This window comes from Anas acuta, chromosome 28 (genome assembly GCF_963932015.1).
Source record: "Anas acuta chromosome 28, bAnaAcu1.1, whole genome shotgun sequence".
NCBI lineage: Eukaryota > Metazoa > Chordata > Aves > Anseriformes > Anatidae > Anas > Anas acuta.
Window position 1 is genome coordinate 730,971 of NC_089006.1, and position 15,241 is coordinate 746,211.

At 63.0% G+C, this 15,241-nt stretch overlaps 1 protein-coding gene across 2 annotated transcripts; it reads left to right on the forward strand.

Moving 5' to 3' along the window:
* The first annotated feature begins 1,063 nt into the window (after window positions 1-1,063).
* Window positions 1,064-15,192, forward strand: TUFT1 (tuftelin 1). Of its 2 annotated transcripts, XM_068663112.1 has the most exons (13): window positions 1,064-1,189; window positions 5,547-5,615; window positions 5,889-5,993; window positions 6,364-6,450; window positions 8,183-8,263; window positions 8,609-8,680; window positions 9,333-9,446; window positions 10,896-11,024; window positions 11,733-11,827; window positions 12,389-12,494; window positions 13,021-13,104; window positions 13,740-13,840; window positions 14,138-15,192. In XM_068663112.1, exons 1-13 carry the CDS (start codon window positions 1,130-1,132, stop codon window positions 14,190-14,192), a joined length of 1,158 nt encoding a protein of 385 aa, XP_068519213.1. In that variant the 5' UTR covers window positions 1,064-1,129; the 3' UTR covers window positions 14,193-15,192. The 2 variants fall into 2 exon arrangements, with proteins under 2 accessions (XP_068519213.1, XP_068519214.1); XM_068663113.1 differs by lacking the exon at window positions 8,183-8,263.
* Window positions 15,193-15,241: the final 49 nt, after the last annotated feature.

Below are 15,241 nucleotides of genomic sequence, written 5' to 3' on the forward strand. Positions count from 1 at the left end.
CTTGAGCAGGGCCGAGCTGGCTCCGGCCCTGGGCTCGTGTAGGGCCGGGGCAGTGCGTGGTGCCCCGGGGCCCGGCCCTCCCCGGCCCCACTGCCTCAGTTTCCCCTTTCACACCCCGCTGGTGCTGGCTGGGACGCAGCAGCCGGTGGGGGCGGTCACGGCGATGGCAGCGGCGACACCCACGTCCCCACCGTGCACCAGGGAGGGACCCAGCCTGTCCTGGGCCTGCGTCACCGCTGCCAAGGGCCGTGCCCGGCACCCGGCCCCGCACCCACAGCATCCCCGCTGCGGCCGGGCCCTGCAAGCACAACCGGTCCTGCCCGGGGCCTGGCTCCTCCCGGCCACGCGTGTGGGGGCCGCGGGCAGCCACCATCCCTGCCCCAGCCAGCAATGGGGTGCCGCGGCCCCTCTCTGCCTCGGTTTCCCCTCTGGGCGCTGTGGCCACTCAGTTGCAGGGTGCCCAGGAGGCGAGGAGCCTGGCTGAGCATCACCGATGCCGGCCGTGACCCCGGGTTTGCTTTGGGGAGCGCCGTCCTCGCGCGGTGTCCCCACCCTGCAGCCAGCGCGTGGCCCCGGTGACCGCACGGGGCCTGGGGCTGGTGGCGAGGCTGAGGCCGGCTGAGCTCATTGCATTGGTACCCGGCAGTGAGGCTGAGGCCGGCTGAGCTCATCGCAGCGCTACGCGGCGCCTTGTGCCCGGCACGCCCAGGGACGCCAGCCCTGAGCCCCGCGGTGCCAAATGGGGGCTCCCCGGGGTGCAGGGGGGAGAAGGCTGCAGGGGCACGGGCTGGTGGGCTTTGGGACGCTGTGGCTTGGCACGGCTCGGCATGGCTTGGCTCAGTGTGGCACGGCTCGGCTCGGCACATTTTGGCACATTTTGGCTCAGTTTGGCACAGTTTGGCTCAGTTTGGCTCATTTTGGCTCATTTTGGCTCGGCTCAGCCCCCCTTGCCCAGTCCCGGTACCCCCTGGCGCAGCCCCTCGGCACATCAAGGGTGCCAGGGGCGTGGCCAACACAAAAGGGGCGTGGCCAATGGGTTGGGCGTGGCCACGGGGCGGGGGCGTGTCCGGGGGCGTGGCCGTATATAAGCGCGGGGGCGGCGGCGCGGGGCCGCAGTCGCGGCGGGGCCATGACCGGGCGGCAGGGCTGGTGCGCGGTGCTGGACGTGCGGCCCCACGGCCAGAGCCCGGTGAGCTCCGCCCGGGGCCCGGCCCCGCCGCCTCCTCGCGGTCCTGGGGGGGGTGGCGGGGAGGAGGTCCCGGGGGGGAGCTGCTCGGGGGGTGCCCTCGGGGCTCGCCCTGGGGCTGGGGGCAGCGGCGCCCGCCGGGGTGGGGGCTGCTCCCGGTCCCCGTCCTCGTGTCCCCGTCCTCGTGTCCTCGCCTGGCCGAAGCGCCGAGTTTTGGGAGGGCGGGCGGGTGGGCGAGCGGCTGCTGCAGGCTGGGCGATGGCATCGGGACCCCGCTGCCCCCCGGTGGGTCCGGGCTCCCCTCGGGGCTCTGCAGCTGCGGCTCCGGGGTCCCGCGGCGGAGCTCCGGCCGTCCCCGTGGGGCTGCGGTGGGGGACCAGCAGTGAACGTGCTCGGTCGGTCGCTCCCCGGCTTGCTCGGCGGCCTCCTGTTTTCCCTTCCACCTCCTTCGCTCTTCCCCGTCGCAGCCGGGCGGCTGCGGAAAGGCCAGGCCCAGGGTGGGGCCAGCAGCGACCTGCAGCCGGCCCCGTGTGCCCCGACCTCCCGGCGAGGGTGTGGGACCCCCCCGGCTGGTGGTGCCGAGCCCCTGGGTGCTCGGCCTGAGCCTTGGTGGGCTGCGGTCCCCCAAAACGCCGCCTCGACGGCTGCCGGGGCCGCGGCGTTTCGGGTGCCGGCAGCCGCCCGGCCGAGCCCTGCCGGGTGAGTCACCCCGAGTCTCCCCGGGAGAAGCCCTCGTTCCCCGCAGCTTCCCTGGCCTTATAAGGAGCGATTGCAGAGTTGGGCTCGTTTAGCTAATGGGTTATTAGGGTGATAACTGCCTCTGGAGCGCTGGGGCTCCGCAGCTGTTTGCTAATGATCCTCGGCGATACCCTCTGGGTCAGGTCAGGCCTGTTCCTGTTTAACAGTCGGGACGGACGGACAGACGGACGGAGCGCTGTCCCTGTGGCTGCAGAACGCCCTCGTTGGGACCGCTCCGACCCCCGGCTGGTGCTGCCCCCGCGCCCATCCTGGAGGCAGGAGGGCTGCCTGGCACCCTTGGGCGCTTCCCTCGAGCCCTGGTGGGGTTGTCTGGGCTCGACGGTGAAAAATGCACCCAAAGATTTAAAATCGGCTTCACCTGAAAGCCAGCAGCCAGCATAGCTGAGGTTGCTCTCCTTAATTTCCAGGGGATCTGCTCTTTTTGGGAATTTGGACCCAAAGCACGGGCAGAGAATTTCTAAGCGCCTTTTCTCAAAGGGCGCCAGCTTCGGAGCACTGGGGCTGCAGCGGGAGCCTCACCGAGCTCCCCGCATCGCGGAGAATTCCCAAAGCTCGTGGTAAAAGCCGTGAGCCCCCGGTGCGGGGCGTGGGGCAGCCTCCTGTGCTGGACCTGCCGGGTTGGGGCATAAAACGATTGCTCCTTGAGGTTGTGTTTTCTCCCCAAAAGCGAGGTGAGAGGCAGCCCGTCGCCTCCCGGGTGCTGTCGGGTTGCAAAACTCTCTTCCTCCCGCGGAAAGTAACGGAGGGGGCCCCAAATCCGCTGTCCCCTCTGTTTTGGGGCCACGCGGAGCAGCTCGGGAGTTGTAAACAGGAGGCAGGGCTGATTTAATGATAGCCCAGAGGTGAAGGAGTGGGGCTGGCGCGGGGGAGTTCCCGCGGCTCTGCTCTTCCTGCTTGGAGCCCGATTCGGCACCGGAGGCGGGCGGGCGCCCGTGCTCCCTGGGGGGAGCATGCGGGGGGCTCAGGGCAGGGGGCTGCTCCCGGGAACCTCCTGGCACCGGTGGGATCATGGCCAGGGGCTGCGGGGGGAGCCCCCTGCCTGGGTGTGGGTGGGGGGGGTTGGATGGAGCTCGGGGTCGCCGGGGCTCCTTTGAGCCTCCCCAGGGTGTGCGTGCTGCTGGGCTTGGCGGAGCTGCGTAACGCCGTCGTGCCTCTCTGCGGGATCGGTGCCCCTAACAGAGGGGTTGGTGGCGCTTCCCGGCTGCTTCGTCCCGTAAAGGGGGGGCTTCGTGCCTTGTGGCCCCTCCGCAGCTTTCCCAGAACACGTCGCCTCCTTTGTCTGGACTGGCCGTGGGGTCCTGCAGGGCTGTGCGGGGAGGGGTCTGCAGCAAACGCCGTGCCGACGGGGCCAGGCTTCTCCCCAGGTGGTCGGGAGAGCCCCGCTCCACCACCCGCTGAAACCTCCCCTCCATCCCCCGGCGTGCACGGGAGAGGCCGGAGGCAGCCAGAGCCGTCCCCAGGCGGCATTTGCATGGTTCCCTTCCTGCTCGGGTGACCTTGGGTCTCGCGGCGCCGGCTGCTTCGCTCCCTGCTGCTTCGCTCCCTGCTTTGCTCCGTTCCTCGCCACGTCTGCTCGGCGTCGACCCGCGGACGGCTCCCTCGGGTTCTGGTGCTGGCTCTGGCTGGCTCTGACTGCGGGGCTGGCAATGGGCTTGCGCTCGCTGCTTATCGCCGCGCATCTGCCCCGGGAGCGCGATTCCCTCGCGGCGCTGGCAGCGTCCCACCCTCGCGTGGGCTTGGCGGGCCGGGGCCGGCCGTGCTGGCGAGCGTGAGAGCCTCACGCTTGTAAACAAAGCTGCGAGCGGGACACGTGAAGCGGCTGCAACACGTTCCCCGTGGCTCCGAGGCGCTGAGCCGGCGGCCCATGCCGGGGGTGGCCGCTGCATGGCTGCGCACCGAGCCCTCTGCCCTGCCTGCACTGCCTTTGCTCGTCCTCGAGCCAGCGCGTGAGGACATTTGTGCCCCTGAGGGGGCCTGCAGGAAGGAGGGGACCTCGAGGTGGGACCCCGTGAAGCAGCTGGGGAGCATGAGGCGCAGGGGAACGACGTCCCCCGAGCACGTCTCCACCAGCTTGGGGCATGGGGTGGCACCGTGCGGCAGCCCTGCGGTGGGTGCTCGCTGGGGGGCTCCCCCCGTAGGAGCGGGACGGTGGTGAGGGAGGCTCCATCCCATGCGCTTGGTGCAGCGCAGTGGGGAGCGGGGGATGCTCTGCGTGCTGGGGGTGCCGGGAAGCTGGGGGTGCCTCGCGGACCTCGCCAGCAAAATGAGCGCTGTGGGAGTGTGCCCCGCATCGAGCTCTTCCAGCACTTTTCTGCCCCTTTCTAACGTCTTGGCTCCTGCCTAGGAAAATGTCCCCCGGAGTGGACGTTGCAGGCAAGGCAGGGGGTGCTCGCAGAGCCCGAATGCTTTTTTTTTGTTGGGCTTTGGCCTTGCTGGGGGAATGAGGGGCTGTAGCGGGGAGCTCGGCTCCAGCAGCGATCTGCAGGAGGGCTCCTCGTCTCCAGGGAGCAGAGCCAGCGAGAGCAGTGTACACACAATGTTTTGGAAACAAACAGATGGCTTGTCGAGACTTGGACGGCGAAGGCAGCGCTTGAAAGCCGGGCGGCAGAAATGCCTTGACGCTGCTCTGGAGAGCTGGAGGCTGACGTGGCCAGGTGTGGCGAGGGGCGGGCGCCCGTGGCTGCGCGGGCACCGAGCTGGGCTCCGCGATGCCTGCGTCACCGCCGCCAAGCAGCTCAGGCTTTCAGAGCTGCCTTCAGTGAGCAGCATGAGCGACGGCTGCCCGGGAGCCAGCGAGGTCAGTCCGGGGGGGTTCTGTGCTGCGCCATGGGTGCCCAAGGTTGAAATGTGGCGTTTTGGGTGCCTTCACGCTGCTTGAAGGCTGTTTGTGTGCTCTGGCTCTCTGGCCATCTCCGCCAAAGCCTGCCTTGTGCTGGACGTCGCGGAAACATCCCCTGTCCGGGTAGGAAGGGTTTGGGTGAGGAGTTGGTGGAGCAATGAAGGTGAACCTGGTCCCTGCGTGGGTGCTGGTGCCAACGAGATTCCACGCAGCCGGAGCCATGGTTTGGGGCGCTGCTGCTGCTGCTCACGGCTCCCGAAGGGCTCGGCTGGCAGGGAAGGGGCAGAGCCCTGGTGGTCGGCACGTGTTGGGGCTGTTTCGGGAGGGCAGGGAGAGGAGGAGTGCCTGCGGGTGCCCGAGCTGGGAGCAGCTGCTTTTGCCCTTCTCTGGGGCTGCCACTGAATGTCACCGAGGTCCCCAACGTGACCGGTAATGGCCGTGACTCCTCGCGTTAAAATGAGTCCAGCAATTGCTTCTGCAGCCCGCCTGCATTACCTCAGCCTTGGCTGGGCTACGGCTCCTCCAAGCCTTGATGGATTTGATAAATGCAGTCGTTGTGTGCTAACTCTTACTCATTTTAATCCGGGTGTTGTTTCGTAGGCTGCAGCCTGAACCCACGGGGGAGGCAGCGTGCTCCTGCCTCTGCAGCGATGCTGAGCTGGCTTGCAGAAACGCACCAGCCCGGCACCTGCTGCCATGGGACCGGAGCTGGATGTGGGCAACTTTCAGGAGCTCAAAGCTAAAACCTGCCTCTTGTTTCAGGAGAGCGTGAAGGTGCTGAGGCTGACGCTGCCGAATGACCTGCCAGGTGACAGGCAGGCGAAGCAGAAGGTGCGTTCCCCGCGCGGGTCCTGGCTTCGTGCACTGGTGGCGCTGGGCACGGGCTCTGCATCTCGCTGCCCGGTGCCTTTGTGTGCGGCAGCTCCCAGGTGGAGCCTCCCCGGTGCTGGAAACGTGAGCTCAGGAGCTGATGCGGGGAGGGGGCAGATGTTTTGGGGAGGCTGAGCTGGGAAGCTCCTCTCCAAAACTTTGTTCGAAGCCTCAGTGCGGGTTCCCTGAGCCAGCCAGTCCCGTCTCAGTCCCTGCTCTTTCTGTGTCCTGCAGCCCGTGGGCAAAGCCTTCGCCATGGTGGCCAACAGGTCGAGCAACGGTCACTCGCTGGCGTCCGAGTGCATCAAGTCCAACGACGGCGATGAGGAGATCATTAAGGTACGGTCCCAGCTCGCTGCTGCTGCTGCCTTTGTGTTTCCTGACCAGTGGGACTGAGAACAGGGCTTCGTCTGGAGCTCCCCGTGCAGGCACAGAGCGCTCCCCAAGTTGGGGCTTGCTTCTGCTCGGGGGGGGACTGGGGACACAGCGAGGAGCCGGGGTGGCTGCAAGCTGGGGGCCGTGCAAGGAGGTGGGGAGGAGGCAGCAGCACCCAAGCGAAGCCGAGGGAGGCGAAGGGGGAGCCCACTGAGCACATCCAGGGGGTCCCAGTCCCCGTGGAGCTGGGCTTGGGCTGCCCTCACTGGGCTACCAGCATGTGGGGTGGGCGAGCCAGCGGCCGTGCCGGTGCCAAGGTCTCTCCTTCGCCCAGGTTTATCTCAAGGCGAGGGCCGAGGGAGGTGTGAACCACGAGGAGCACGTCAGCCAGCTGAAAAGCGAAGTTCGATACATCCAAGAGGTAGCTACGTCTGCGGGGGGCTGGTGGTGGGGGGCTGGTGGTGGGGGGCTGCACACTCTGCTTGCGGGGCCCCGCGCGGGGCGCACGGCAGCAAGCTGGCAGCGGGGCTGAACCCTCCGGTCTGCTGACGTGCCTGTACAGGGCAGCAGTCTAATCAAGCGCCATAAATTAATTCAGCCTGACTAATTGCTCTGCTATATGGACTGAATTTGAAGAGAATTGCGTGATGACTTTCCCCCAAGGCTGTCCCCTGCATGCCTGGGTGCGGCGCAACCGGAGCCTCTTGTTAAAAGGCAGTTTCTTTGGTATGTCTCATCTCCCAAAGTAAACTGGATGGTGAGGCTCCGGGACGATTAACCCTTCCCTCTGCTCCTGGTGGGGATGTGACTTCTGGGGAGGTGGAGAGAGCTGCTTGCAGGACGTGGAAGCGGTTGCATGCGTGTTCTGGTCTGGGCAGCTTGACGTGGCCAAAATAAAAAAAAAAAAAACTGGGGGGAGATGAAATTTGGGTTTGCTCTCCTGGGGGAATCTCTGTGCTGGGTGCTGGCCCCAGGGAGAGCGAGGGCAGATCTGGTAGGGCAGCCTCCAGCTCTCCCACGTCATCCTTCTGACTCCTCTGCCAGAACTCATGTTTCCCCCCCGAAAGCAACCAGACCTTGGTGCTGCCTCCAGTCTGCAGCGCAGCCTCGCTCCAGCGCTGGAGCCTCCCCAGGGCCGCGGCGCGCCGGGGGCGTTAGTCACCCAGCCCTTATCTCTCAGCCACCTGGATGCTGCAGTTTTGTGTGATCCTTCCCCCTTCTGGGGCTTCGGCTTCAGCTGTTCTGATCTGAGCTTTTCCCGTAGCTCCCCAGGTCAGGTTTCGGAAGGCCTCGCGGCAGCTGCTGAGCGTGGCTTTGGCCGCAGAGGCTGCCTGCAGCCCTGTCAGAATAGCTGAAGCAGCTTCACCGTGCAGAACGACCTAATCCTGCATGTGAAAAGCAGGGAAGGAGCTAAACCAGTCAGTGGTGGTGGTGGTACCGGCCAGTCCGCACTCCTCGGGGGGTCGAGGAGGGCCCCCCAGGACAGCTGGACGCGGTGGCAGCAGCTCGGGGCCGTGGGTGCTCCTCAGGAGCTGCTCCTGCCTCCTGTCCCGTCCTGCCGCTGCCAGTCCCAGGCAAAACGCTTTGCCCCGGCGCCTCCGGCCTCTGAAACCCAGCGGCGTGTTACCGGGGCAGGGCTGCGAAGCTGGGAGCTTTTCTTTGAAAAGGGCCAGAGCCACAGCCCCGAAGCGTTTGCTGCAGCTGGGGTGAAAGCCCGTAAATCATTCCTCTGGCTCACTTTCTCTGACTAATTTGGGGAGCTGCAAGTCAAGACCACACTTGTCTGAGCCCTGCAGGGTGGCAGAGAGCGCTGGGAACAGCAAGGGGCTCCTTGGCACCTCACAGGTGAAATCGATGATTAATGAACGAAAAATCTGCAGCGCCTCCAGGTTGTTGCCTTTCTTTTTTTTTTTCTTTTTTTTTTTTTTTTTTGCCTGTGATTGTGTGAGAAAGCTGCCTGGCGAGGACGGTGCCAGCACTGTTTGCAGGCAGACCTCGTGGCACCCATGGGTGCCAGGGGCAGGTTGGTAGAGAAGCACTCGATGGCCTATTGGCACCGGGCGTCCTCGCGGCCCCCGCGCCCCCGTTTGGTGTCTGTTGGGCTGCGTGACTCTGTCGGTGCCGATTGAGCTAAATTGACTTGCCTTTGCCAGGCTAGAAGTTCTTTGAAGAAGCTGCGGGAAGACTTAAGTAGTAAACTTGAGAACAGACAAGGAGATAAACAGCATGCACAGGTAACGGGAGCGTGTCTTGGGCGTTAAATGGCACTCACTTTAAAAAAAAATAATAATAAATCACCTTTGGGTCCGGAAAATGATAAAAGGGGCCTTAAAGATTGTGGTGCTTGTGGCAAGTGGAAGCCCGGTTGGTACCACGTACAGGTGCAATGAGAAACCTGCACAAGTGTGCGACAAGGAGTCAGTAAGCAAACTGTTGGCTGGCCAAACGCACCCTCGCATGTTTGTTGGCAAGAAACGGGGCCTGGAGCGGCTGCGGTGCCCAGAGCTGGCTCTGCATGCGGGCGCGGGTGGCGGTGTCGGGAGGCGTCATGCCCGTCGGTGTCACCTTGTCCCGTGCAGGTGGTGTTGGAGAGGCAGAACGGGAGCTGGCTGCACCCCGAGAGTCCCCGCACCGACTCCTGGGAGGACCAGGTACGTGGCCAGGGAGAGACGTCAGCTCTCAGAAAGAAATCCTGGTTTGATTTTGAGGTCTTCCTCCCGGCGGGTAGCTCTGAGCCTGGTCAGCACGCAGTCAGACCTTTCTGCCTCGTCTCTCACAGCAAAGCCCAGCACTGGGCTTTTACCGGTGTCGGACCAGGCACTGAGCGCAGCCCAGAGCAATAGGAATGTGCACAGTGGGCTTTTACAGCTGCACACACACAGGCCCTTTAGAGGAAGGGTTACCAAAGATCTGAAGTCTGTGAATACTTCCTCAGCTCTCCGTCCTTCCCCCTGGAGCAGGCTGCCTGGGAGCTGAACGCTGCCAGGGGTGTTCCAGGGGCCGGGATTTCAGGATGGGGCACTGGGGACTTGTTTCACGCCGCCGGGTTTCAGGTTGCCCAAGCGCGGATCAGGATGGCATCCTGAAAACAGGGACTGGAAGGCTACCAGGTGATAGCGTGTGCATTATCTCGAGGGCTGGAAGCTGTCGCTGGGGTGTGGGAGGTGAGGACAGGAGTGCCTCGTGTTGTTCAGGTGGAGGGTTGATGTTGCAGGCTTCGTAACCAACAGCACTGCCCACAGAGGGGTGGAGGGCTCCTCTGGTAACTCCTCGCTGCTGATCCTTCCCTGTCACCGTCTGCAGGAGGAGGATTATTCGGGAGACGACGTGGAGAAGATCCGACAGACGGCGAAGAGGCTGTTCACAAAGCTGCAGGAGGCTGAGAAGCGCCATCAGTTGGAGAAGAAGGACCTTGAGGTGAGTGTGCTGTGCGTTTCCCTGTGGGAAAAGTGTGATTTTAGTTCATTTCTCATAGAATCGTTAAGGTTGGAAAAGCCCTCCCAGCTCACCTGGTCCAACCATCCCCCTCCCACCAGTGTCACCCACTGAACCCTGTCCCCAAGCACCACGTCCAACCTTTCCTCAAACACCGCCAGGGACGGGGACTCCACCACCTCCCTGAGCAACCCGTCCCAACGCCTGACTGCTGTGTCTGAGCAGAAATGGCTCCTCATTTCCAACCTATTTTTGGAAGCCTGAGTCGTTGCACGAGCTCTCAAGCTTTTGCTGTGCACAGCTCTCCCCTTCACCACAGAGCCCAGGCTCCGCGTTGCTGTGTCCTGGCTCCTGCCTGTGGTCATTTTTGCCCTGCAAACCCGCAGTAGCCCCCAGGGAGGAGCAGCACGGCCTCCTGCAGCACGCCTCCTGCGCTTTGGGAAGGGCTGTGGCCTGTCCCCAGGCAGCTGCTGGCATCACCGACACGGGACGAAACCGCCGGGGCGCGAAGGGCCGGGTCGGCGCTGACAGCAGCTCCCTGCCACGCGGTGCTGACGAAGCCGCGGCGTTGGCTTCCCTCGCTTCCTGGGCTGCTGATTAATGCTCCCCTCGGTTTGTTTTCCGCTGCCTGCACGGGCAGGGCCGCGCGTGCCAGTGGGAGAGGTGACGTCCCGCTTGCGTCCTGTCCCGCAGACCAAACTGGTCCCAGGCAGCCTGGGGGCCTTCCTGCCTCAGGCCGGGCACGGTCACGGTGTCCTCTGGGGAGGGGGCTGAGCAATGACCGCTTCCTCCAGCACGGGACCGGCCGCCCGCTGAGGTGGCACTTGCCCCGAGCACCTCTGTCCCCGTGCGCAGGAAGCGGCGTGTTTGTGGCAGCACCGTGAGGGCTCCCTTGGTGTTGGCCAGCTGTGGGGCTGGATGGAGGCGTGGGGGATGCCCGGGGCGGTGTTTAAATCCCAATTTGCTTAATCTGAGCCTGCTCCCGGCTGTCGTGGGGACTCACAGGGTGCCCCCATCCCCTCTCTGCCCCTGAGCCTTTGATGCGTGTGTGAGGCTGGCTCCCGAGGTCTCTGTGCTGTTGATGTGTGGCTCCCGAGGTCAGTTCTGCAGGCAGGTGTCCCAGGAGGGGCCTGCGAACAGCCCCAGAACACGCATGGCTGAGCACGGACGTGGGTTTGTGTCTGAGGTCCCTTTATTGCTGCAGCGTTGAGGCGCTCGCTCCTTTGAAGTGCTTTGAAGCCGGGGAGCTTTCTAAAGAACCTTTTCTCTCTGAAGCACGTCGGGCTGCGTGCTGAGACGCCCGGCTGCCTTCAGCAAAATCTGCCACGGCTTCAAGCAGCTTCAAAACGCGGGGGGAGGAGAGGGCCGGGGTGCTTCGCCCACCTGCGTGCACCAGGGTTGATGGCGAAGGGGTCTCTGTCTCGTTTGCAGAGGGCGGCCTCACAGTACCAGGAGGAAGCCGAGCGAATGAGCTCTGCCCTGCGGAGAGCGGAGAAGAGCGTGCTGGAGAAGGAGCTGCAGGTGGACGAGCTGCAGCGGCTGCTGGCAGGGATGGAGAAGGTACCGACCCCGCGGCTGTGCCGGGGGAAGGGGGAGCCCCGCGGTGCCCCCCGCAGACCTGCCGGGGAGCAGATCCCACGGGAGATGTGTCCTGGGCTTGGCCCTGCCGCGTGGAGAGCTTCCCTTCCCAACCGGGCTTTACCCAGAAGCCTCTGACGAAGCGGTTGTGGACAGATAAATTTGACCGCTCCTGTTTTAGGCTTGCGGTTCCCAGGTCTAGAAGATCTGGTTGGTCTGTGCAGAGTCTGTCTTCTGGGTATCCTAGAGACGAGCGTGCAGTCTAGACAGCTGCCCGGTTCTTCTTCTCGTGGGGGCATTAACACAACCTTCAGCCTGGATTTCTTTTCCAGCTGTGGGCTGCTCCTAATAACATTAAACATAACTAACATTAAATAACATTAAAATAGCATAACATAAGCGTGGCATGAGCACAAAGCGATCTGGGGCGCGTCCCCTGGCCCAAAAGCAGGGGAGGAGAAGGCTTTGTGCCCTCCTGCAGTGTGGGGGTGAAGGAGAGGGACTCGTGCTGCTGGTCACCCTGCGGCTGCCCCCGTCCGTCCCGCGGGCTCAGCAGCGAGGCTGCCCGGGGGCTGTGGGGCCGTGGGGCTGTGCAGCTCCCCGCTCCCGATCAGCTCGGTGAGAGAGGCCGAAGAGCACGCGTTGCGACTCGTTCCCCCGCGTGTAACTCGGCCTCTCGCTCTGCCGCAGGAGCACAGGAGCTTGCTGCTGAAGATGAAAGAAGGCGAAGCGGAGCTGGCGAGGCTGAGAAGCGCGGAAGGCGACAGACTCGCTGAACAAGACCGGTGAGGCTCGGCCTCCGCTGGGGCTGCCAGCTCCGGAGCAAGCCCACGCCGCTGGGTCGGGGTGTCAGCTCGCTGGGGCATGACTGCACATTCCTGCGAAGGGCGTGCTCGCGCTCTGGCTTGCAAAACAGCTCCCAGCTCCCCGGCGCTGACTAATCTCCAAACGCCTCCCGCAGCCCTGCTGGGCGCTGGAGCCGCGCTGCCCTGGGACCTCTAGCGGCCGCGGCTCTCCCCTCGGTGTTGGGTTTGCTCGGCCCGGCCGGCTCCCTGTGCTCCGGGGGTTAATTGGCGAGGAGATGTTTCTGGAAGGCCTCGTTTGTGGCCTGGCTCTTCCTGATGTTCCTGTGTCCCCGCAGTGTGTTGTTGGGAGTCTTTGTGGCTCCTGCTTGAATTGGTTTTGTCTCTGCTTCTCCTTACCTTGTCTGGCTGAAATGTTTTAGCACCCGTGTTGCTGTAGGGGAAGCCTGGCTGCTGAAAGCTGCTCTGGGTGCAGCCAAGCGAGTGCTGCCCTTCTGGGAAGCCGTCTGACGGCTCCTGGACTCCTCCTTTGTGCTTTCCCAGGTCGGCCAAGCTGGAGAAGGAGGTGGCCATGCTGCGGGAGAAGATCCACCACCTGGACGACATGCTGAAGAGCCAGCAGCGCAAGGTCCGCCAGATGATCGAGCAGGTGAGGAGCGGGACGGGATGGAGGAGACAGCTCACGGGGTTTAAAAACAAAGAAGAGAACTCTTCAGCTGCTTGGAAGCAAATAATTGCTGGTTTGTGAGGCTGATTCCCTCGGCAAACCAGAGGGGGCCAGGTTCAAAGGCAGCCCAGAGCCCTGTCCAGCTGCCCCGGAGCAAGGACAGACCCTGGGGTGAGAGCCCAAGGACTGCAGCGCGAGCGGTGGCGGTGCTGGCGCCCGGGAAGGGTAATAAAAGGGCTCAGTGTTCCCAGTTTGGCCTGCTGAAAGAGTTAAGTCTCACTGTGTAAGCGGAGGCTCTTTCACCTAGGGCTTAATTCTCAGACTTAATTTGAAGCTTTTTTTGATTGTTTTGTTTTTTTTTAAATGCAGACCTTGGAGTTAATGCTGTGGGTGTTTGCAGGCAGGACGGCTGGCTGAGCTGCCCTCCTTCCTCAGCACTGCTCTAGCCCAGGCATATGTGAAAGGGATTTTTAGCAATTGCAAATGTTCTTTTTTTTTTTTTTTTCAGCTCCAGAACTCCAAAACAGTGATTCAGGCCAAAGATGCTGTGATCCAGGAGCTCAAGGAGAAGGTCGCTTACTTGGAGGCTGAGGTGTGTCCTAGCAGGGCTTTTTTTTTTGCCTTGGAAAATGTGCCCCATGCGGCCCCAAGGGCTGTGCTGGTTCTTGAGGCTGGTGTGGGGGCTCCCAGTGGAGCTGGGGCTGCTGGAGCAGCCGTGAGCTCCAAGGGAGTCCAAAATAATCTCAGCAAGCACGTTTCTCTGGCAGCTAAACCCTTCTTGCCTACAAAGCTGCAGTTGACTGCATGCGTGTCAGAAATTAAAATTGCATTCCTGCCTCTGGGATTGTAGCAAGTGTCAAACTTCTCTCCTTTTTTGGATAAAAACCGAGCCTGCGTCAGCAGTTCTAGCATTTTCTTCCCTCCTTGGTGACTTACTTCACTAAGCTCTGCATGGGGACAGTGTGCGAGCAAAGCCCGTGGTGAACTCAGGCAGAGAGCGGGTCCGGCTGCCTGTACCAGCTGAAGAGATGGCACGGGTGGGCTTCCAGGTTCTCCAGTCCTACACAGCTCCCCTGGCCCCCCTTTGTAGGGCTGGATTTCGTTTCCTTTGGGAAAACCTTCCCCAGTGCGAGAGAAAGTGGAGCAGTGCTGCCCAGTCCCCTGCTGCCCAGCAGGTGATGGGCGTCCCAGCTGCCCTTCGCTAACTGTCCCTCCCATCCCTTGCAGAACCTGGAGATGCACGACCGCATAGAGCACCTGATAGAGAAGCAAGTGAGCCGGGGCGGCCACAGCTCCAGGGCGCGCTCCAAGTCGGAGTACGTGAGCAGGTAGGCTCGGGGCACGGGGCCCGTGGGGCTGCTCGGTGGCTTTATTGCAGCTCCGTGTGCCGTGTGATGGTGCTGGGCTTGGGGCTGCTGCCTGGGTGGCAGCACGTTGTGCTGTGTCTGCTGGCAGGGGGCTCTCCTGCCCAGTGCTGCTCCCTCAGGGGAGTGCCAGGAACACAGGGCCCTCCCGTGGAGCAGAGGAATATTCGAGGAGCAGTGCTGGGACAGGAGCAGCCCCCCAGGTTTCTCCCAGGCACCCTCCAGTTCCACCTGGCTGAACAAATCCTTTCTCTCTTGCAGCAAAAGGCTGTCGGGCCCCAAGCCGCTGCCTCTCATCCGAGTGGTGGAAACATGAGTTTCGAGGGCCAGAGCGAGCTGAAGACTCTCCCCTTGTTATCCTTGACCGGACTTCCCTGCTTGACTGCCGTTTTCTGGCCTCTGTGCTCAGTCTGCCCTGGACCCGCCAGCAGAGGGCTGTGCCCCGGAGCACCGCGGCACCCGAGGACAGACACAGCCGGGGCGGTGCTGGCAGAGGAGGGAGATCTGCGAGGTGTCCACGCTGCTGTCCCACGGGGTCCCACAGCCACATCGAGGCCGGTCTGGGGGCTGGCTTGGCTAGGGAGGCCGGGGGCAGCTGGCCCCGTGGTGGATGAGGTGGCTCCCTGGCTGGAGAGCCAGGCTCGCTTTCCCTGCCCCGTCCTGGGTTTGCCGGGGCTGCTCCGTGAGCAGCTGTGGCTTCTGAAGGGTCTTGTCCAAACAGCGCCGCCTCTTCAGATTGCAGCTTGCCACCGCGGACTTGGTGTTCAATCTGTTTTTAAGAAACAAAGCAAAGATTCACTCTTACAAAGAAGAAAGAAATCCTCCTGAAACAGGACTCCTTCCTACAAAACAAGCCCCATGCGTGACCAGTTGGGAGCCTCCACCTCTGACCTCCAGCACATCTGGCTGCTCCGGACTTGGCAAAGGTTCGTGTGGCCGAAGTCACCGTACCGACGTGCTTCTCCCAGTCCCTTTCTCAAGAGTGTAGAGAAATCGTGCCCCACGTACATCTAGCGTTTAAACCCAGAGGCGGCTTGGTTTGTCCCTGTATTTATTTCAATAAATTATTGGTGTCTTCCAAGGATGTGGTGACAGGCACGATTGCTGCTGTCCAGCTCCAGGGGAGCGTGGTTGAGGACTGCCTGTCCCACGTTTGAACTGGAAAATACCAAACCAGCTTCCTCGGGGCTTGCCTGGTGCTGCCTTTGTCAGGGAGTCGGGCAGTCGAGAGGAGCGCTGTGGGCGCCTGTGCTGAGCGTGGCCGTGGGCCCTGTGTTGTTCGTGCACCTCAATACAGAACCGTGCCTTACCTGTCAGAGCGTGCTCCCTTCAATAGATGTTACCAGAGAAATGGCCTGGGCTGTG